The sequence below is a fragment of the Ciconia boyciana genome, chromosome 7, assembly GCF_034638445.1.
Source record: "Ciconia boyciana chromosome 7, ASM3463844v1, whole genome shotgun sequence".
Taxonomy (NCBI): domain Eukaryota; kingdom Metazoa; phylum Chordata; class Aves; order Ciconiiformes; family Ciconiidae; genus Ciconia; species Ciconia boyciana.
Genome location: NC_132940.1, coordinates 49762247 through 49784471, shown reverse-complemented (window position 1 = coordinate 49784471; position 22225 = coordinate 49762247). Strand labels below are relative to the sequence as shown.

Here is a 22225-nt window from a genome sequence, read left to right as displayed (position 1 = left end):
TACAAAGGAACGTTTGGTGTCTAAATGCACTACTGCTTAAGCTCTCATGAACGAAGTTTAGTCCACACAGTCTAATAATAATCTTAAATTAAAAACCAACCAAACAAACAAAAAACAACCACCACCACCACCCCAATCCAAAAAACACCTCAACAACCATACTTTTCTTGGGCAGTTACCTGTACCTTAAAAAATGGACAGAGGCATTATTCTGGAACAGGTTCTTTCTCATGGCATTTAATAGCTTAATTTCATATTGCAAACATTTCTGTGTATTGACAAAACTGTGATGGATTTATTCTTTAAGTTTTCTTTGGCTTGAGCAATTCTACTAGTTGGTTATGAAAAAAAAGCCACCCAATAATTTTTTTTATGCGACTTCCCCATATTTTAGCAGTTTTCATAACTATTAGCTGTGTTAAATCTAAAGCTTTTGGATTTTTCCTTGTTAGTAGCATTTCTTTAATGAAAGGAAAAGCTGAGGCCAAAAAGAAAGCTTAAAACTTCATGAGAAATCCTCTAAATTTTGACATTTCTGTTATTTTGATAGTGAGAATCCAGGGTTGTGTTTGGACGCTGAAGTGGCCTTAGCAACTGGGCAGTTTCTTGCCCCTAGCAGTCAACAGTCCAGCAGTGCAGCATCACGCTACTCTGAATCACGGGGAGAAACTCCATGCTCATTCAATGATGAAGATGAAGAGGATGAAGATGAGGATTCTTCCTCTCCAGAATAAGGACAGTAGAAAATGGAATATACAAAATGCTGCTCATAAATATTCTTAATGGGAGCTCCTGTTTGGATTTTACTTAAGTTTCTTGCCTTGGTTTGCACTGTGTTCAGTGAAGCAAAATGGAGGCTTCAAAACACATTCATCCACAGCTGAAATTTAAAACTTCTTGCAACTGAACACAGAGTGACATGCAGACACAGAACAAACTGTTTTTTATCAACTATAACCAAGGAAAAGAACAAAGTCCCTGGAGATTTGGCAAAGTAAACATCAAGTTCACATTTTCCATTTGGGGACATTCTGTCTCAAGTCTCTGTCTTCCCCTTATCTTTACCAGATGGAGAAGAAAACAGAGTTGGTCAACAAATGCCAGTTCTTGCATTGTCTTTTGGCCGTGCTACCTTTAGAAAAAGGGGGAGAGAGAGCGCACGCGAATGCGCTAAAATAGCTATTTAAAACTATCTTATATGAAAATTGTTCTAGGGAAAGGGGGCTGTTAGAATGTTTGCTTTTTTCTGTTCAACTTGCTGTATAGAAGATTCTTAAAGTAATATAAATTGCAAGTGATTAAATGAATCTTGAAATAGTTTAAATCCATTTTAGATACTCTAAAAGTAACAATAGTATGTCTCTTTTAAAAGGTTCATATGTTCATTTATACTGCAGACCTAATTTATTATAAATAAGTGATTATTCTTAGCCATTATTAAACAGTCAGGATAAAAACAGCAGTATTGTCTGCACCAGCTTTTTTCAAGGAAAAAAAGTTTAAAAATTGTATTTCTAGATTGTGGTGTATCCAGTATAGCTTCTCCTTTACTATTCTAACTTTATAATCCCTTTGATTTTATAGCATGTGTTGGTTTTTTTAAAAAAGTCCTCTATGTTAAGGATCTCAGGCAGCATGTTTTCAAGACAGTATTTTCAAATGCAGGGTGGGCAGGTCACATAACTTTTAAAGTCATAGGTTGAGGTTCTTGGGGAAAAAAATTAAATTTCAACAATACATAATTTCATGTTTTGTATTCTAGTCAGCTTGGATTATGATAGACTAACTTTCTTAAAATGAACTTCTGTTGCACTCGCCTTGATGCGCCTTTGAAAAATCGTAGTATTGAACCAGTTCTTAAAATAGTTTGTGGATAAAATTACACAACGTGAATCCCATTTGAACTGTTAAATTAGACTTGCTACAGGAGGCTCTGTGTTCTGTAGTTATCATCACATGCAATCATAAAGACCTTTTTAAAATAAAAACTTGAATAACAGAGCAAAATACACTGTAGATGTACTCTTCCCATGGCGTTCTAACATCCAATATTTTAACTAGTCTCAAAGTTAACTATTTTTAATGAGGTAAATTCAGTTTAAAATAGCGTTACTTCTTTTTAGTTTTTATACTGTGTGTAAATAGTTGACCTGTTTCTAAGTACCAGTGTATTAGCTGTCAGAGCTCAACAACGTTGGCTCTGTTATTTCGTTACGAGATTAGGCAGCTTGTCATACTGTTCTTTGCTTGAGCAATAGCAGCAAACTGTATCCCTGGACTGCCATGACCATTACGCTAGCACAGTGTGGGGTATGTCCACCTGATCCTTTACAGACAAACCTGCACTCAAGCCAATGAGATCCAAAAGTACCAAGCCTGAGCTAGTGAGATAAACTGAGGCTCCAGCTAAAAAGCTCCCTGGCTGTTGTACAGCAGTTAGCACATGACTACGTACATACAGGACAGGAGAAACAGTGAGGAGCATACAAGCACACCTGCATGTTTGCATTAAAAACTTATAAACTTTTCACAGATAGCTGGAACTCCTGCATTTGAGGGGCAGTTAGGGCGGCACCATTATTTAGGTATAGCTCTTGACTGAGCAAGTAGAGCTATCTAGCTTACACAAATTAGTTGCAAATGCACAAATTAAAAGAATTCTCATATGCCTACCATGTTATTCACCCTCTGGGCAAGACTGTTAAGACTGTCCTCATGGCTCACAGGCAACAGGAGACAGGGATTTACACCACCTCACTTCAACCAAATCTGTAACACTACCTCTATATGAAGACAAGCTTTACAAATACAAAATAACATTCTTGCTGAGAGAGTCAATGCACTTGGTTGAAGTGGCTCACTCTTGAAATAAGAGGAGGATAAGGTAACAGACACTCCAGGCATATTACTATGGAATTGTCAGCTTCATGAATGACATTTCATTTAAACAGATAATTGCTTTTATTCTTAAAAACCCATTGTTTTTTCAAAAACTGTCAGTCAGCTTTCATTGGAGAGGGCAGATCAAAGGTACCTGATACATGCAGGATCCTAAGGAACTCTTTAAGAGGGGAACATTTCCTAAAGTTATTATTCCCCCCTCCCCAATACATTAGGGGCACATTTAACTTTACACTTTATTCACATTTCCCACTCAAGATCTGTGTAAAAAGAAAAGCCAGCAAAACACTAAACAATTGCTAAAGAGGAGCACTTTGAACTATAAGAACCTGGCCAAAAAATGCTTCCTGCCCAGAAATGGAATGTATTTTATTAGCAGTCAGTTTGTGCTTTACAGGAGGAAGATCTTCAGTGTTATCTTCCTTCCATTGATGTCCATGTCCTTCAAAGCAGCAGACTGCACAGGTACTTGCTTTCTGGCAAACTTCAAGCTATCAACTTAAAAAAAAGAAAAAGAAAAAGTCCAGGAGCACATAACATTTATTTAGACAGTTGAACCAAGACTTTAAAAGTAATTTTTCCTGAACTAGTTGAATACAAAGGACAAAACAAGTTAGAACATTTAGAAGATACTTCAAAAGGAAATTCTTTCCTTGGGATTCTTTGTGCCAAGTTCCAGTTGAGGATGAAGTTCAACTAAAGCACTGCGGTCTTGTGATTACACTACAGTCTGGGAACTAGGAGAATTGTGGGCCTTATCGAGCCGTAGTCACTCATGTATGATCACAGGCAAGCCTTTCAATCATTCTTGTTGATCTTAGCTGACATTTTAAAAACCCACACACATAAAAAAACCTAAAACAAAACAGGTAAATGCAGGACCTCACAAAATGCAGCTGTTGCATCTGAATTGAGCTCTGAGCAATTACGAGTAACAAGGAGACTGAGAATATTAAGCAACCCCACAGCTCCCAATAAGCTAATGGCAGTAGTTGTGCTCAGTTGCTTCAACATGCAGGCCTTCCCTCCCTCTGAAAGCCAGCAGCAGATACTGTCCAGAACAAAACAGTCATTAGCAAGACTGGTTTTCCCATTTTCTATTCAGTTACCATCATCCTCTCCTGTCTCCTGCAATACCCTTGACATCCATTGGTATGAAACAAGTAGCAACTGGTACTAGATGGTATCTCTAGACAAAGTTAACATTTAAATTGTCATGCATGGCATGTTTCTGTGTCTTGGAATACTATTTCTTGGTTATACATTCAGAAGGCACTTGGCTGCAAGCAATACAATGCTGTGTGTAAATGCTTTTATATATATTGCAGTAAACAGCTTTATTTCTGGACTTACTTTATGGTGCTTGAAAAAAATCTAAATTTGACTTAGAAAAACTTGTCAGCACCACAAACTAGATGAAAAAAAATGAGTGGGAGACAGCATCTTTCTATTATGTGGAACTCTGGCATAATGTTTGTGGATTTTGGTTTTTCAAATTGTATTAAGGTGTGCCAGTCTTCTCATTTCAACACTGGAATTAATGGCAACAATCCACCTAATCTAAGAAAGTGTGTATATTTAAGTAAAGACTAAAGCAAATGATACCAGTTTAACTGAAGGTATGATTTTAACTAACTTCATTAAACCTAGTACAAGCCACACTGTAGATATTTCCATTTTGGTTAAGGGTTTTGTTTAGCTTGCAAATACTCCTAATCCTTTTGAGCTGCTGGAAATTGCTGAGTACACAGAATACCCACAGAGGGCCTGGTGCTGATCAACTAAGTCAGCCTGAAGTAACACTATGTAAAAAGGCCCAATAACCAAATTTTAATCCTTTTTTTTTTGAAGAAAAACAAAACCCTCAAGTTCATACATAAAATGATGCTTGAATTTGGAATTCCACAGTTAAGGTTTTAAATGTCAAGTGCTCTTTCTTCTGACCATATCCACCATCTTAATTCAAGAGCATGGCTGAAATGCAATCACATTTGAACACTGGGAAATACTAATTTTTATAATTAACTGGCTCTTTTCAGCTGAAAATAATCCAGGCAGTTTATCGAGAAGACTTTCCTTTTAGTGAATTAAAGACATTTGGGTTTTGGATTCATTTAAAAACAAAAGCTAGTAACCACAGGGTATAGTATATAGTATAGAACAAACCAAAACAAGTTCTCTTCTGACTGACCCACCTAATTTTGTTACATTCTTTTCATTACAAGAGTCTCTCAGGAACATAAGTATTTTAAATAACCAGATATAATGAAGCTGGGAAAAGACTATCTGAGCTTTTTTAATTTTTGATTTAAAAAATTCTAGTAATAGTCATACTTTGAGGTGATGTCCTTCTGCTTACTACAAGCTTAATTTTAAAGAAAGAAATGCTGCAGTTGAGTTACTCCAAGGCCTAGTATATTTTACAGCTAAAGGCATCTCAACCTTCAGCACTGGGAAACGGTGCCTACTGCAGCATTACTGAGGAACAAAGAGGCTAAGGACCACTGGCCTGTTTACTGAGTTTTTGGGTTTTAAAATATGCCACTTCTTGAATTCTGACCTATGTCTACAAGTAATATGCCAATAAATCATTTGTAATTTCTGATTATCGCACCCCTACCCTTGCAAGCATGTTAACAGCTCTACTTAATTTTCTGCTGGCAGGTGTTCACATAACCAAATCCTGATACCATGAAACATCCTGAAACGCTCATTCCTTAGACTTAACCAAGTTCCCAGATCAGATTATCTCTTTCCTATTTAACTGTTAGAATTTAGTCCAGCGAGTGTTTTTAAGAGGCTGTGAGCAACTGTTCTCACCTGGACCCAGGTATATTGCCAAAAAAATCCCCACAATCAACATTACTCCCAGCTGTTCATTCCCTCTGCTAAGTATTACCATCCTTTCAAGTGGCACTAGAGCTGCTCACACAAGTAATTCCTAGCTCCTTCAATCTCATTACCTGAGTTGGCATCCATGGATACCTAACCCAGCTGGTACTGACAGGTGAGGGAGTGCTCATAAAAGCAGTCCAACAGTAACAACTGAAGGGGCTGTTTATCGCAGCTGTTTAGAGAGTGCATACTCATTCTACATCTTTAATACTCCTACCTTGTCTGGCCTACCCCAAAGATCAGCCAAAACCAAAATGTTTTCTTTCTGTTTATAACTTTCTGACAGTACCCAAGAAACCAGCATTTAGGATATCCACCTAAGCTGCAGGACACCAAAAATCCTTGCACAAAATCGGGCAGAAGAAACGTCTGAGATCTAACCATCCAAATCTCAGGAGAAAGCCTCTCACTTACTTAGGAACAATATGGAGCAAATTAATAACTTAATTTTTCCTCTCTCCAATAAGCAAAGCAGGCTGACGTGGATCAGATCAGTATCTGTAGGAGGGCCATGATAATTCCAAGCAGATACAGGAACCTCCCAGTAGCCCAGACTTGCATCTCTTCTTAGTATTCTGTATCGGCTAGAATAAGCGGCAATCACTTAATGTTCTGACTTCTCTGAATGCCATTCTTAAATACTTAATGCTCTCCAGGCGTAGGCGCTTTAGATATATGAACACCATGGGATAGCAGGAAACAGCTATGTAAAATTTAAATCCAGTTGTAGATGTAAATCACACTCATCTATGCAGTATATAGGAAACTTTTTCCAAGACAAAATGAGTCTTTAACAGTGACCTGTTTTTAGCCTATTCTCATTATCCAGGCTGAGTGAAACAGAGAAATTAATCGCTAGCACTGTCTGATTCTTGTGCCTTCCATGAAGCAGCAATGGCACACCCGTAAGAGCAAGGCAGTCAAAGAAGAAAAAAACACCACATAGCCATAGCCCTTCCCACTGAAATTTTAAGGTCACCTACAATTATTCTGAATGGCCACAAAAGTTAAAACATTGACCAGAAAAGGTTAAGTCCACAAAATCAGTCTCCCATTTTTTTGGTGGGTTTGTTAAATCTCTAATGCAACTTTAACAATTAGTAGATTTGCTTGCACTAGTGCAGGGATTAAGTGGGTCTCCCAGAATTTCCCTAGGAAAACGCCAGCTGAATCAGAACCCATCACACAAGTCTCTGGCACATCCCCTTGTCTCTAACACCAGGCTGTATATATGAAAAATACTTCAGAGAAGTATATGCAAATGTTATGACACTGTATCTCACAAGCACCTACTGTGAAAAAAATTAATCCTACTTTGAACAAATGTGTAAGAACTAGGATATGAGTTCACCCTCGTTCCTCAGATCCTGACTGCAAATAATGCCCTGGGACCAAGGCACCAACCTGTCTTGGCATATCCTCCATCGCATCAGGAGTAACTAGCCAACAAGTACAGGCACAGTTTTTATAACAGTACATGTCTGTTGGCACTTCTTGGATGATCTGGCAATAGATCAATCCCTTGGCAATGAGTCAGTGCTGACGTACACATCAACCAATGTTACGGAGCCGCTGCAACATGCAGTATGGGATACAAAAGGCAGGGCCATCCATCCCCCTGTTACAGTAGCACTTTTTAATATCTACTATATTCTACATGGAAGTAAGTTGTAGAGACACTTCCTTTTTATGTTTCAAATGCAGAAACCACTTGAAAGTCCATTAACTTTTAAATGAAATATGACCTTTTTTAAAAAAAAAAAAAAAAAAAAAAAAGCTATTTCTAAAAGACAAAGCTATTTCATGACCTCTTTCAGTGCTGAGCTCGAAGGCGGGCTTGTAAACATGGTGGATGGGAAGAGAAGAAGCACTGATAAATCCAATTTATGAGGATGCTAACTATATGGGACTTGAAGTTTTAATTAATTTTGTAATCCACTCATCTTACTCTCACCCTCCCCCAACATACGTCTGGGCATAAAGTGTCACACAAACACTTTGGCAGAAATGTTTCTCCCTTTTCTTGTGCTGAACTCCTGTGTCTTCGGGAAAGACTAAATTGCCCATTCATCTTTTAAACAGTTTGCTGCATATTTTTGAATTCTCCATAACTTTCTTTCCAAATACCTTTAAATTATAAAGTTTTATTTTTGCAGAAAGACTGCTATTAAGCTATGCTGATTTTTTTGTCCTGATCAAATAGTGTTAATTTCTACTACCACATTGTACATGGCTAGGAGTAGCATAAAGAAGAATGTGGTAGTATTATACGTGCTTTAAACACTGACAAAGATATAAAGAAAAAGGCATATACGAAGTTTTACTTTCCTAATAGGAACACTGGCATTAGCAAATAGTATATTTGAACCAATAGGAAATATTACTTTGTAGTAGCAAACACTTTGTAAATAAAAACTTGTTATTTTTTTAATGAAAATTTTATAGAAGAAGCTATTTCTGTATACTCAATTGATCCCATGTTTACTGAAAATGCTGCAAGTGGGAATTGTACATTGCAAAACGGGGGTGTGGAGCAGACAAGTCTGACTGAAGTGAAAACTATGTATGCTTTGGAGAAAAACATCCAGTTGTCTGTGAACAGGAACATAAAGCTTAACTGTAGAAGAACTGAATAAAAGAATTTCAAGGCAATGGGATTAGGCTTGTTTTTGAGAAAAACATTGTGGAAAAAAGTTGCTCAAGGTTAATGTTGACAGTATGTGTACATCGTTTAAAAAAAAAAAAAAAGTAAACCTCCTACTTTACAATTTAATGTCCAGGAAATACTGCATCCTTTGGTGTTTTGAAAATAAATATAAAAAATCTAGCAATTGCAGCCTCATTGGTTAGTTTACTATTCAGAGAAACTTAGTATGTCATTGTCCAGGGTAAGATGCCCAACTTCTGAAATTGTTATATTTTGACAAAACAACTCACAAAATGTTTAGGAGTATTATTGTCCCTATCTTGTCAAGACATGCACACAATCTATACCTATGAGAAGGCCTCAGAAACAGCTAATCATTTTCCACATCAAACTGAATGCACATTTCACACAGACTTTTTCATTCTGTTTTCTTAAAAGTGTTAGGCCTTTCTATTTAACAGTCAAGTCTGCTAGGAAGGAATTCACAGTGTTCTCCTCAGCATGCTCTATTCCACTACTCTGTGTGCTACCCTTGTGTCTCATGCTAAATCCTCTGTCCTGTGGACACTCTTCAAACATCTATAGGCTCTGACCATATATCCTTCCAGCCCCCTTCCCCCTATTTTGTTAGCAAGTATCTAAATGATAAGAATTTAGGGAGCATTAAATACAGTCCCTCTTCATCATCTGTGTTGGTTTTCCAACTCCACCAAATACAAAAACGCCAAGTAATTTCACAGTGCTTGTTTTTCCCCACAAGCACAGAAGACCCATGACTTAATATTTTTAATCTCAAACCAGCTGAACGTGACGGTTAAAAGACAATAGGAAAAGACTTGCAAAACTGTAAATTCATTCTTGTGTAAGAAACAGAAACTCTAGCACAGACTCCTTTCATTTAAAATGCGTTGGCATATTTGGGAAGGCATTTTCATGAATAGATTTAGCAGACTCCAGTTAGCTCCAAATAACTAGCTAAAAACACGTGTTTTTTATGGGCAAGAAACACAACTGAAGAAATTAGAGGGTACAGTCTTTATCAGTAATAAAGATATTGCTTATTTAAAAAAAAAGTCTAAAAATCTGTACCTCCTTTTTTGTCAGTGCTATATAAGTTGCTACTAGAAGGATTCTGGAACATTAAACTAACGGTGAAGCTGGTTGGAATAAATACTCTCCTCTACAGACTCTAAAAGGACAGGGTTTTGTTGTGAGGTACTTTATTTCTTTGGGCCGTGTTTTCACCTGGGCATCTCACCCCCAAGAACCCAACACAGAGGCTGAGAAAGTGTTAAAGCATAAAAGCCCTTTTATTCTTCTAAGAAAGAAGTACTTGGCATGGTTCTCCAAGAATGGAGAAGTCTGCAAATAGGGTGCTCTGAAATTGCAAATGATTTTGGTTAGAATTTCTTTGACTGTCCAATAAGATAACATCATACAAACTGTTTTATATTTTTCTTCACATAAATCTGTATGTTTTCTAAAAAAAGGAATCAAGCAATGGTAACTGCTGCAGCATTAAGGTGCTCTGTGCTAACAATAACAACAGAAACATTAAGACAACAACAAATCTTTTCCTTGGTTAAAAAAAAAGTAGTCTTTAAATTTGTATTTTGCTGAATTACACACATTCTGTTAGAAAGCAAAAAGATCTCAAAACATTCAGGGAAACCAGAAAAATAAAACCACCAAATTTGTGTAGGTTTATTCTTCATTAAACTTTGTCTCAACCCCAAGTGTAGGATAGGAGATAAATTTGAACAGTACTTCATTGTGGAAGCCCACTGTCACGAGTACTGTCCCTGACCGCGTGTGATTCGTGTAGGTTGCTCCTGAACACAGTTCAGCTTTACTGCAGTGTGCCTGTCCTTCGTCTGCCTGAAGGATGATGGATCTTTGCTCTCAGGGTCCTACTTAATACTGAATTCCTATTCCATTGCTCCTGCTGTAGATCATTTAAAAGGCTTGAAAATCTAACCTCACTGGGATTGTCTCCTTGCTGAAACCACTGTTCAAGGGTAACAAAACAAGAGAAACTGCCTATATATTTCACAGGATAAACAGTACTTCTCATCTGTCACAATGGTTAAAACAAGTCTGTCATACTGAAAAAACACAAGTCGTTGAAGGTTTGGCATTCCTGCCCATTGGTTCTTAAAGCTGCCACCTAGACAACCGATTGCAGGCTTGACTTTGTTACATGTTGAGAATCCCTCACCAGTCATTCAGAGAACTCGCAGATCCATGAACCATAACTGAAAACCATTGTCCCAGACACAGCTGAGCAGGAAGTGATGTAAAAGCCTGCAACAATGAGATGACATCAAAAGGAAGAAGTACTGGCAAACAGAAGGGTTTATGTTCTTCCAGCATAAGACTGCAAACAGACTTATAAAATGGCAGAGTTACGGAAGCACCATTGTTTTAGAATACATGAAACCAATACTCCTTTGGTTCAACTGATCTGTGCTAACCCAAGCTTTCATCATCTTGACATTAAAGTCCGCGTTATGCGGCAATGACAATACACAAATATTACATTTAATTAATCTATCGCTATTAATTGAACATTATTTTTCAAATATTAAACAACAAAAATCCTGTTTAATACCATATTATGTAAAAAGCAGCAGACTACCTTTTTACAGCAGCTGCTGGCACAAACAAGATAGTTATTTTTCATAAATAAGCACTGCAAAGACATAAATTTCTTGGCACATTTAGGAGTTAAAAAACCATTTCAAATACGTAAACCACACAGATGATGGGAAAATGTCCTAGCATCTACCTGTGTACAACTTAAGCCTCCGGCTTTCCACACTGAAATTAAACAGCATTCAGAGCTCTCAGTAACATGACTAGGTTGAGGGCATGGACAAGGACAAGTTACTGCAAGGTAAGGAAGGGTGTGAACTCACAAATAGCTCACACAACGTGATTGCCCATGTTGCACCCCACAGAAAGCTTCTCTGTGGTAAAGGTAAGATTTTTATTTTGGGAGGGGAGGGGGGAGTGGAGCTTCCACAGTTGCCGGCATGTTTTAAGGCCACACCTTAGTTAAGCATCAGAAAAAGAAGTGTTTGCACATTCATGTATTTTGTCAAAAGACAGTTCTTCTGCTTTAAATCTACTGTTGTGGAATGGCAAGTTATGACCAGAACAGCCATATTATTCTCCTTTCCAAAAAACTATATCCTTCTCTTTAGGATATATCCTGCATTTGCCAAGTTCCCATACTTGCTTCTATCATCTGTTTTGTTCCTGTTTCAGTGATAGAGGCATACATGCTGAGCAGCTCAGCCTGCTCTTCAACAAGAGGATGACCGAGCTCTTGTCCACCTCGGGGAACGCCGGCTCGCAGGCACTCCCTGCCCTCCTCGCAGAGCGAGGTCCAGCACAGCGTGCTCTGCCAGCAGAGAACTCTGGGCAGACCTACCATGACAATAAAGAAACACAAAGGCACAACAGGCTGTTGACCTACGGAAGACAGGACGTCCACATCGTCCTCCAAACATACGGTGCAAGGTAATGCCACCTGCCACTGTCTTAATGCTTCCAAAGTTGTTTTTGCGCTCATTTCCCAGAAAGCCAAGTCGCACTTTGCGGGACTTTTCACACCTGCGGTATCACCCAGCTATACTTATTTTGCATATCTTCCCCACACCTGCAGAGAACCGCAGACGCACCGCACCGTCTGGACCCACCGACGGACCACCTTCTCCTCTTCACAGCTCTACCAGATACACACAGGCTTTCACCTGCTCAGCCCCTCCGTGTGACTGAGGTCGCTCGTCCTCGGAGCCCAGGCGTGCCGACCGAGGCGGCGTTGAGCTCCCTTGCCGCCGGGCACTCCGCGCTGACCGCGGGGGGTGCAGCTCTGCGGCCGCTCTCCCACCTTTTCTGAGGCGCCGGCCCGGCGCGGGCAGCCGTCCCTTTCCCCCCCGCCCCCGTTACCTGCGCTACCTCCCTCCGTCCCGCGGGCAGGCGTGGCGGGCCGGCCGGCAGCTCTGGAGAGGCCCCCGCCCCCTCCCCCAACGGCTAACGGCCGCTGCGCGCGCCAGCGCCGCCCTCCAGCCGCCCTGGCCGGGGCAGGGGCCGGAGCCCGGCAGCTCGCAGGCGCGGGGCGGTGCGGTGGGAGCGCCGGCCCCCGCCCGGCCCAGCGGCCTGAGGGCAGGGGCACGCGGCGGTGTTTTTAATACATACTTTTTACATTTTTCCGAGTCCAATTTAATTTCTGTTAAAAACCAACACGAAGGAGGCAGTGGAGGAGGCTACAGTGCGGTCCCCTGTCTCCTTAAGTCCCGGTGAGGCTGCCTGGGGAAGCACCAGTGCTGCCACCGCCGTGCACAGTACTGAGTTTTGCAGCAAAAGAAAAAAAGAAGTCTTACTTGCGGAGAACCGTCCCTACGTAGGATTTAAATAGACTCGGAACCAGAAGGCAAACACAAGCTAAATCAACCTTTTTATAAACATTCTTGAAGAGTTTGACATTAGCAAAGCTTGACTGGAAACCCCTCTTCACCTAACTGAACCTTTTAAAATCACTAGTTCACGGCAGCCTGCAATAGCAGACTCCAGCTGCAGTGACGTGCTGCACGACGAATGGAGCGTGCCTGTCGCCAGGCGATTTCGGCTGGCACGGACCGGAGCAGGAGCACCCCCCTCCAGAGGAGCCCCCTCCTGTCACTGCCTGCAGCGGGGCTCAGCACCCGCGCTGAAGGCCTGACGCGTTGAGACAGCGTGGCCTGGCTGCCATGATCCACACCCAAAACAAGCCCCATCACAAGCCTCCGCTGTAATTATTTTAGGACTTTTGTAGGAAATTCCAGAGTTTGAAGGATGCCGTAGGTCAGCAGTGTTCAGCTGCTAGAATTGGAGAGACTATTTTTATTAGAAAATAATTAAGAAAAAGTGGCCAAAACCCAACAGTTTCTGACAGATGCTTTAACCTATTCTCCTTTTAAAGCCTTCCACAGCAGTGCCTGGGACTTCTCCAACTATTAGTCCTTGTATGCACTCCCTGACTGGATTTATGAAATGCATGCAGCCACTCCCATAAAGAGTGGCCTCTCACCATGAGGAAGAAAAAATGGCTACTTCAAAGTTCTGAACATACCATTGAGCAATACAGAATAATCATGACAGGGAGAATACAGGAAGTGTGCGAAATCTATATGGTATTAACTGGGGAAAAAATAAGTGATTCAACTAAACGCTTAGATCTAATGGGTGGCGAACCTCCAAAGGTGAAAAACCTTAGCTGTTTTAAATGCATTGGAGAGTTAAAAAATACAAACAGCTCTGGAGGATCTGCAGAAAAAAACTTCAAGATGGAAAAAGATCCAGTGCTTGCAAAACACCCTTTGGGGGAGACCTCTTTTTTGTTTTTAATTATCATCATCTTAACACTAAGATAACATTTTCACATTACCATAACAAAGTAATTAAGTCTTAGTCATAGTAAATTAACTGAATTGTAGAAGCTGCTATACATATTGCTAATAAGATAACTTTGTATGAGATGTAATGAATACAGCTGTTGGCTGTTTGCAGTCAGGCTAGCCATTCTGATGTAAGTCCAAGATTTTTATTGTTATTACTACTTTCAAACCTTCTCACCTTTGATATTTTCTCATCATCTCATTAGCACGACTAAAGCCAAGTTGGAAACATTCTAGGCTTACAAACTTTATTCATGTTCTGCCAAGCTCCTACCTACAGTTTCCTGACGTCAGGCAATATATGAAGACTATTAAGTTAAGATTGAATGATAGGTCTATTCTGTCTAGGGTCCATCGCCAAATGACTGAGTCAACTACATCAGAGAATTTATCAGATCAGTATTTGTTGGCCCCTGAGCAGCAAATGAGGGGCGGAAACTTTTGCACTTGCAGAGACCTGATCAGGTTCATACATTAACTGAGGATCCTTCCAGTCTGTGTAACTGTATGATTGTGTGTGTTCCCGAGATGATTGATATTGACCCATCTATTTATCTATTTAAATATAGGAAATTAAATATAGGAAATGTGTGACTGGCGTGATAACAAATGGGTGTATCACCAGAGATGCAACAATTCTGGGGAATAAAGCAGTTCTGGTTGCCAAAGATTTTTCATAAATAACTGCAGAGTCCAAAGTTGCCAGACTCAGACATTGGTCTCATTCATTCATTTCATAGAGCAGTACCCCTATTTCAAACCTTTGGAAAAATGCATCCATCACGTGGTATATTTTATGACTAATAAACTGTTCACAGTTAAATATACTGCACTAAAAGATAATTGCAGCCAAATATACCCCACTCTCATTGCTAATGGGTATAATCCCCCAAACTGGGACGCGTTTTCTTGTTTCTATTCAACTAATTAAACTTGTGCCAGAAAAAGACAATATGAAAATACCAGTAGCAAGAAGAAAAAAAAAAAAGCAGAAGATGGCCCTTACCAGTGGTCAGACTCTTAAAAGATACAAAACCTGAAAGTAAGTGGCCCATGCACCGTTCTCGATGCTGCCCAACGTAGTGAAGAGGTGCAAGGGCACAGAAACAGAGTGGGCCAACAGACATTGCTAACCAAGCGAGTCTGTTTTCATGGGTACAGGATGCACGCACACTGGAAAAAGAATGCACACTGATGAGCATTTTGAAGGTGATACTGTTACCCCACAAGTGTGAGTCGTTTACCCAGTGTGCAAGATGCCAGTATACACACAGGGCGGAGGTATTTTATTTCATGTCTGCCCAGAGATGGGTGCTAGGTTATATAGGTACAGTATTTATACAGTCTAGTTACGCATATGCATAAGTAATTACACAAAGCAGTTTTCTATTGGTCTACATTTCTCTTATTTCAACTTAAAGCTACAGTGCTACTTTAATATTCTGCACATGCTCAAAGGTGAGGGGTCTCTGCTTGGGCTGGGGTCTCCAGCTCAAGGGGTGTGACTTTTAGTATTATAATGAGGATAGTTCACATGAGGGTACTTCTTATCACACTTCTACTAGTTGTTTCAGATGGTTCCCAGAACATCTTAATTAGCTCACATATTTCTCCAGGATGTGCTTTACTCCCAAGGACAGTAATTCTTGTTTAGACATTCTGCTTTCCAGTCTGAATCCCCCTTATCAGCTTTACGTAAGCCTTGGCCTTCCACCAGCTCCCGTTAGACTACACTGTTACACTACTATACTATATATTTCCAGAATTTTTTTTTCCTTCTCCATTTACACATTTTTGTAACTCTGTAAAGAAGGTAAAATACTACATAAATTGGATACCTAGGCATGTATTCCCCCTCTGTGCTGAAGCTATGAAACACTGCTTTCCAAAGAGGGAAAACGCAAGCACTCTACTCGGCTCACTGCTCCACAGGGCACATTAGCGTTAAACTGAACAGCAGTGGCTGCTCCTGCGTGCAGGAACTGCAGACTTCTGCACTTATCTCCACAAACTCCCAGTGGTCATTACTAATCACCAGCAACTGTTCAGTCAGTGGAAGAGCTATTATAGATTCTGAACGTAACATGATTTTCACTGTGCTATGTATGTTAGTTCTTAAGAGGAGCTTGGTGGAACAGGAAAATATAGAATACATCTTTTGCGATCCAGAACGAGTTAAGGAGCCTTGTGCCTGAGCTCCCTGCAGACAAGAACAATGTGAAACCTCTGACAAGCCAGGCAGGCGACTCTGGCTCAGCAGATAGCAGGAACATGAACTCAAGGGGCAAAGACATCTCATGATTCCAACAGCCATTCATGTCCTAGGGAGATTTCAGAGAGCTCTCTTGTCATGTTTTAAGTCATGGCTGCATTTCTGTTTGTCAGAGTGCATTTGCTAGTTGCACTGCTGAGTTTTTATATGTAAGTCAGCCTACAGCAGTTTCCAGTAATGGCATCTTATGCAATTTTTGACCTACTTTAACGCATTGGGGCACTTGGAAACACAAGATCCACTGTAGCAGCTTTCTGCTTCACTGTGTTACACCGCAGTAGGAAGCAAGTCTTAAACAAATACGTTGATCCACTAAAACACAGGTGACAAAGAAAAACAGGCTTTCATTTTCAAGGTATTTGTCAAACCATTAGGAGCATCCAGATCAATCATCATACATATTATTTTCAGCTAGAGACTGCACACATTATTTCAAAATTCAAATGGTCAAAAATCAGTAAGCTGTTACACTGACCTGTGTGCTCTCTCTCAACCTTTCTAGGCTGCAGTTTCCTGAAGAACATCTCAAATCAGGGCTTGTGCGTATTATGATAAAACACTACAGGGTTAGTGATACATAGATCTTTTCCTTTGCCCCACCAGACGGCTATGTTGGAGAAGAAAGCTGTCTTCTTCTAGACATCCTCCCAAACTCTAGCAATAAACGGAAGGTCTTTGAGGAACTAAATGTCTTACCAAAGAGGATCTTTGATACTCTTCTATTATCTATTCCACTACCAAATGTGAACAGCTGGGGAGCTAAACATGACTACTAAAGGAAAGATAGGTAATAGAAGTATTCCCACTATTAATCAGCACTAATCTTTGAACAGGAGGGGAAGTAGCAAGAAAAAATTGGGATGACTATCCCTTCATCTTCCTTCTCCCACATGAGAAACAGGACCCTGATATAGTGATCTTAAAAGTTACAAGACACTTTCCACAGTGTGTACATTTCAAATTTGTAATCCAATTAAGGTGTCTGACAAGTTATTTGAGTGGGCCCGCAGATACTTGTTGCTGCAAACTATGTCAAAGTTCAAGATCTACAGAGACTTTTTTTCAGAACAATCCTAGAAAGCTTGGGGTTTTTTTTGTCCTCCCCTGGCTCTGTTATTAAGACATCAGGAAAGTTTTAAGCATGGCTGAAGCAAACACAATACACACCATCATCTGGCTTGTATACCAGTACATTTGTATTTTGTGTCAGTGCTCAGAACAACTCCCTATTCTGACCTAGTGGTTTTATCGCCTCCTGTATCTTCTTTGGTCATTCTATATCCTGCATTAATGGAATAATGCTCTCACCTTAAAAATCTATAGAGACTTAGATATGATTTTGACATTAAAATCTCATGTACCATACAATCTTGATAACTGATTACTAATTTAACCCTACAGCACTTTTCCCATGCAGACAAAATAATTAAGCCCAAACAACATCCAGTGTTCTTCACCGACAGCTATTTTACCTTGTTTCTTTAATACATAGTTATCGCTCCTGCCCTGCCATTCCTGTATAATTTGTACCTTATACTACAGTGCTCCTAATGATCTTTCTTTTACTATTTTTCTGAAATGCCTCAGCTTTAAGTGAGGAACTTACTACTACAGGTAAACCCTTAAAACTAAAAGCATTTTGGTATACTCTTGCTTTGGGGTCAACTACTTCTCTGTCACATTAAAGGGGTTTTATATAATGAAGGTTGTTCTTCACTGTGTTCTGGTTTTGCATCATTTAAGATAATAAAATTAAGAGGTGTTCCAGACTTCACCTGTAGGTTAATGCATCACCTTGAACCGCAGTGCAGACCTTTCTATGCCTGTCAGCTTCATTCTCATCTTTCATTTGAAAATTGTTTAAGTGACAGAAGTGTAGATCTGTTCTCTTCTAGCTGGAATTTACACTGTGAAAATGTATTCCTTTTGTCCTGTAAGTTGTCCCCAGTTTTCCTAAATTTAATCTCTTTTTTCCTATATAATTTTCTAAACTATGTGGACATTACACGAAAAGGCTACTAAAGGGGCTAATATTTGATCATATAGCTCTCTAAAAAAACCCAAACCCAACAGATTATATTTTAACTCTAACTTTTCTCCTATCCATAATGCTGTCCATTTGCATATAATTCACTTCAGACCTTCCCAACAATCCCTTAACAGCTTCAAGAAGCTTACTTATACCCAACGAGGAAGTTACTATACAATCCACAGAAACATTACAAACCTTCCCTGTCCCATGCTGGACACTGTCCCAGTTCCCAACCAGTCCACATTACATCCTCCTTTTCTTAACAGCTATTGTGTTACCTTTGGGAAAAAGTCTCCCCAGTCCACAAGCATACTGAGGGAACTACCTATAGGAACATTTCCCCTCTTTCAAAACTTACATCCTCCTGCCACACAACTTCCTTTCTCTTCCATAGCACAAGGGTTGTAAGCCTGAAGATGAGACTGCACTACAATGAACGTGCAAGTCTTGTCAACATGACCACAAACTCCTCCAGCTTAAGCTGTATAGCTGGCCTCCGGAGATAGTACTTGCTCTCAGCCTGCAATGTGTATCCATGCACCATCCACTGAAAAGACATATATATAAAACATCAAATGAAATAACTAAGATGCTCCCAGACACCTGGAGAAATTTATCTGAATTCAGCTTTACTTTTTCAGAGGTGGATTTATTTTCTCTTGTTTTCTTACAAAGTCAAGAATCAGATCCAGATCAAGAATCCCATTTCACTTTCTTTAGCAGCTAAATTTCTGTGTACTTTATTGGCTCACTATGCTGGGCTTTAGTCACTTGAAAAGCTGAGGGTGGAGGACCAGGGGAAATGTCTCAGAAAGCTCCTCACTTTACACCTGTGGCTATATAGTTGGCCTTAAGTGAATAGCTCAATGAATTATTGAGCAGTTTGCTTAGGGATTTAGTAGGGGAACAAGAGGACAAAATAACGAGCGAGCCACTACTATACCTGCCACCTCAAAAGAAGGCAGAGCCACTCGTGCAACTTTTCTTAGGAGTAGATTAAGATTTGTAACCTTATGTATGGATTTGTTTTAAACTAACATTTAAACCAATCAGGCTGAAATTTACTACCACTTGTAAGTACTATTTATAAGCAATTTCTAAACCCAAACAAATTTAGAGAGGAACTTACAGAATTACAGATGCTGTGCTAATTATATGCTAACCTCTCCCTAAACTTAAAAGGCAAAAGAAGCAAAAAGAAGTCAGGAGTTAACCAAAAACCATTCCTTACACTAAAACTCACCCAAGGTCTGATGCATTATGCTTTTTGTCATTCACAAGGAACACTTAAAATGTTCAGACAACTTTGTACTAAGTAATAGCCATTAAAATATTTAAAGTGTTAAGTAAGTGCATCTGTCCCATTTGTAATTAGGAGTGAAGTGGCAGTTTCTGGAGTTAGAATCTACAGCCACAGCAGGTTTAAGAGAGACCTTGTTAGGTACAACAAACCCTGGAGGAGTTATCACTGTAGGGGCTCTCTTGTGTCAGAAGAATAGAAATAGCATTAATATGCTCACAAGTCACATAATATTTGGGTACTGCAAGGACACATTTTTGTTCCATACAACTGTAAAGCAAATTCAAAATATTATAATTCTCTCTAACACATAATATACACAGCTAAGTATACTTTCTAAAATAAAATACGGGATTACATTTTTTGTTTCAAATACATTGATACCTATCAGACCTTTTAAGGAATTGTTGCCAAAAAACTCTTAGCAATTCCCTTCAGTTAATGCAAAATCAAAATGAGACACTGCTTCCACAGCTACATGCAATACTCACTGTTCAGAGTTGCACCACATAAAAAGATTTAAGTACATGCTAGTGAACATAACTTTGAAATTTCCTTTATTGGCTTCTTTAGGTGCTTGCCTGAGATTTAAAGAGATAAAAGAAGTCTTACTTTTAGTCATTAATTATTAGAGCTATTTGATCCAAACAAACTACACAGTGACATGCAAGCTTCTGATAACCCTCATGTTGCACTGATTTTACATTAAAGAATCAGTCACCAAATTAACAGACTTCAAACTGCAATAACCTGAATTTTTGGCTTAGCTTTTCTCTGATTTTCTTCCCTCCCATTTAGACAGCAAGAAAAACTGTAGCAAGTATCCTATAGAGGAACTCACTCTGATCTTTTGTATTAAAATGCTTCTTCCAACAAGACAGTGACGGTTACTGCATGTATTTTAACTGAAGGGCAACTAAGACTACTGTAAAATCAAGCCTCTATGATGGAATCTTTGTCTACAGCAACACTGACTTCATAGTCAGGTAACTTCTAAGGTAAAAGAGGACTCACATTTTTGGTGTGTAGCCCAACACCTGTAACCAAACAAGCATCAGCACAAAGATTCATGATGTGAAACAGCTGGGGTTAAAAGTTACTTCAACTATTTATCCCCCCAGCATAGCTAATACAAGTAAAGCTTCCAATACAGAAGATATTCTTTGAAAGTAAACTGGAAGGAACCCCCACATGTACTTTTTTTTATTCTTGCCTAAAAGAAGAAAAAGAAAAAATCAAACCAGAAAAACAACTCGGTATAAACAACTCGGTTCATTAAAAGGCTTCAGTAATTTGACAGTAGATTTAGCATGAATGCTGACATGTTTTAACAAAGTGCTTAACTAGCAAGAAGATGAATGTTTCACTAGCAGGGAAGTCAAAGCTCTGAATAATTGCAAAAAGATAAGATTGAAGCTTCAAGCATTCTGAGGTTTGGAAACCCATTCTCAGAGCTGCCCACATACTCTTAGTATCTAAATCTAGTATTTTTCAGTTAAGCCTTAAATTATACAATTAAGACATTTTTCTCCGTCACAGGAGACCCATCTCATTTCGTAAGAAGACCAAAGTGTACTCTCTGAATGCTTAAGTATGCAAAACTTAATGTTCAGCTTCAAGCTCTGTTTGACTCGTATCATCCAAAAGTTATGATGAATAAGCTTCACAGAGAGGTAAAAAAAATCCTGAAATAGGTTCAGTGCCATTGCATTTAAAACATTGTAGGAAATCAGTCAGCAGGGCTTGGTGCAGAGGAACTTATTTTTCCTTTCCCAATTTCCTACTGAGAGAAAGGCAGGGTGCAGGGGATTAAAAAAATCCAAAAACCAACCAAACAAAAAAAACCCCACACCCCTCCCCCAACTCTTGTCTTTGTCTCTATACAGATTCACAACTCCTTTAGTCTACAACTCTTCCTTCTACTCTACATACATTTGCATCTAGATTTTTTTCTTTTTCTCTCTACTGCTTGGGAACTACTAAAGAAGACATTTCAGTACAAAAGGAAAGGGTGTCTGTTTTCATTGCTACTGTCCTAGAAGCAGCAGCATCCCCAGCAGGAAGTAATTGCAGGTCAGTGCTGAATGTCATCTGTCCTTATGGGATCATCTTATCTACTGCATGATCAATGTAAATAAAACCTTCAGCTAATTTTGCCTCTTAACAATCTTCTCTTCAGCCTCTCCTTTAACCCTGTGTGTATGTGTTCATGTGTGGGGTGGCAGGGGGAGTGGGAATGGGGCATGGCAAAGAGAAGAAGGTACCTCAACTCAATTGAACATAAGCAGGTTTTCATGGTGGTATGAAACAGCACCTGCAACAACTGGCAATTTCACAGTGTTTAAAAGTCCTTGTTCCAGACTCAAAGGCGCTAAAAGTTACCCAATAAGTATTTACCAGTATAAAAGTTAAACATTTCAGGTTTCTGGTAACAAGGTAGTAAATTTAAATCTTTAATCATAATTTTAAATTAAGTCCGAGGAACCTTTACTGTAAATTTCACATGAAGAAAATTAGTAATTTTATCATATCCTAATAGTCAATGCACCTGTTTATAAATAACTACTAGATCATTTACTCAAATTCTTAAGACACAGAAATAAAAATGAGGAAATATTTCAGTTTAATTAAATAGTTTAACACTAGACTCATTACCTACATACATTTTACATGCTAATTTTGATAGTTGAACCCTTTCAAAAGTTTTTTCTTTCTTCCCCTCCTCCCAACTGATAAT

The 22225-nt window shown here is 39.3% G+C and overlaps 2 protein-coding genes across 9 annotated transcripts in view; one reads left to right on the top strand and one right to left on the bottom strand.

Moving 5' to 3' along the window:
- Window positions 1-8614, top strand: part of TFDP2 (transcription factor Dp-2) — a 65645-nt gene extending 57031 nt beyond the window's left edge. For all 8 annotated transcript variants that reach the window (XM_072866600.1, XM_072866603.1, XM_072866605.1 and 5 more), the window contains one exon: window positions 551-8614. In XM_072866600.1, coding sequence (XP_072722701.1) covers window positions 551-734 — 184 coding nt within the window. In that variant the 3' untranslated portion in view covers window positions 735-8614. The remainder of the gene's footprint in view (window positions 1-550) is intronic.
- ATP1B3 (ATPase Na+/K+ transporting subunit beta 3) overlaps window positions 1-22225 on the bottom strand; it is a 53103-nt gene that overhangs the window by 2700 nt on the left and 28178 nt on the right. The gene's annotated exons all lie outside the window — the stretch shown is intronic.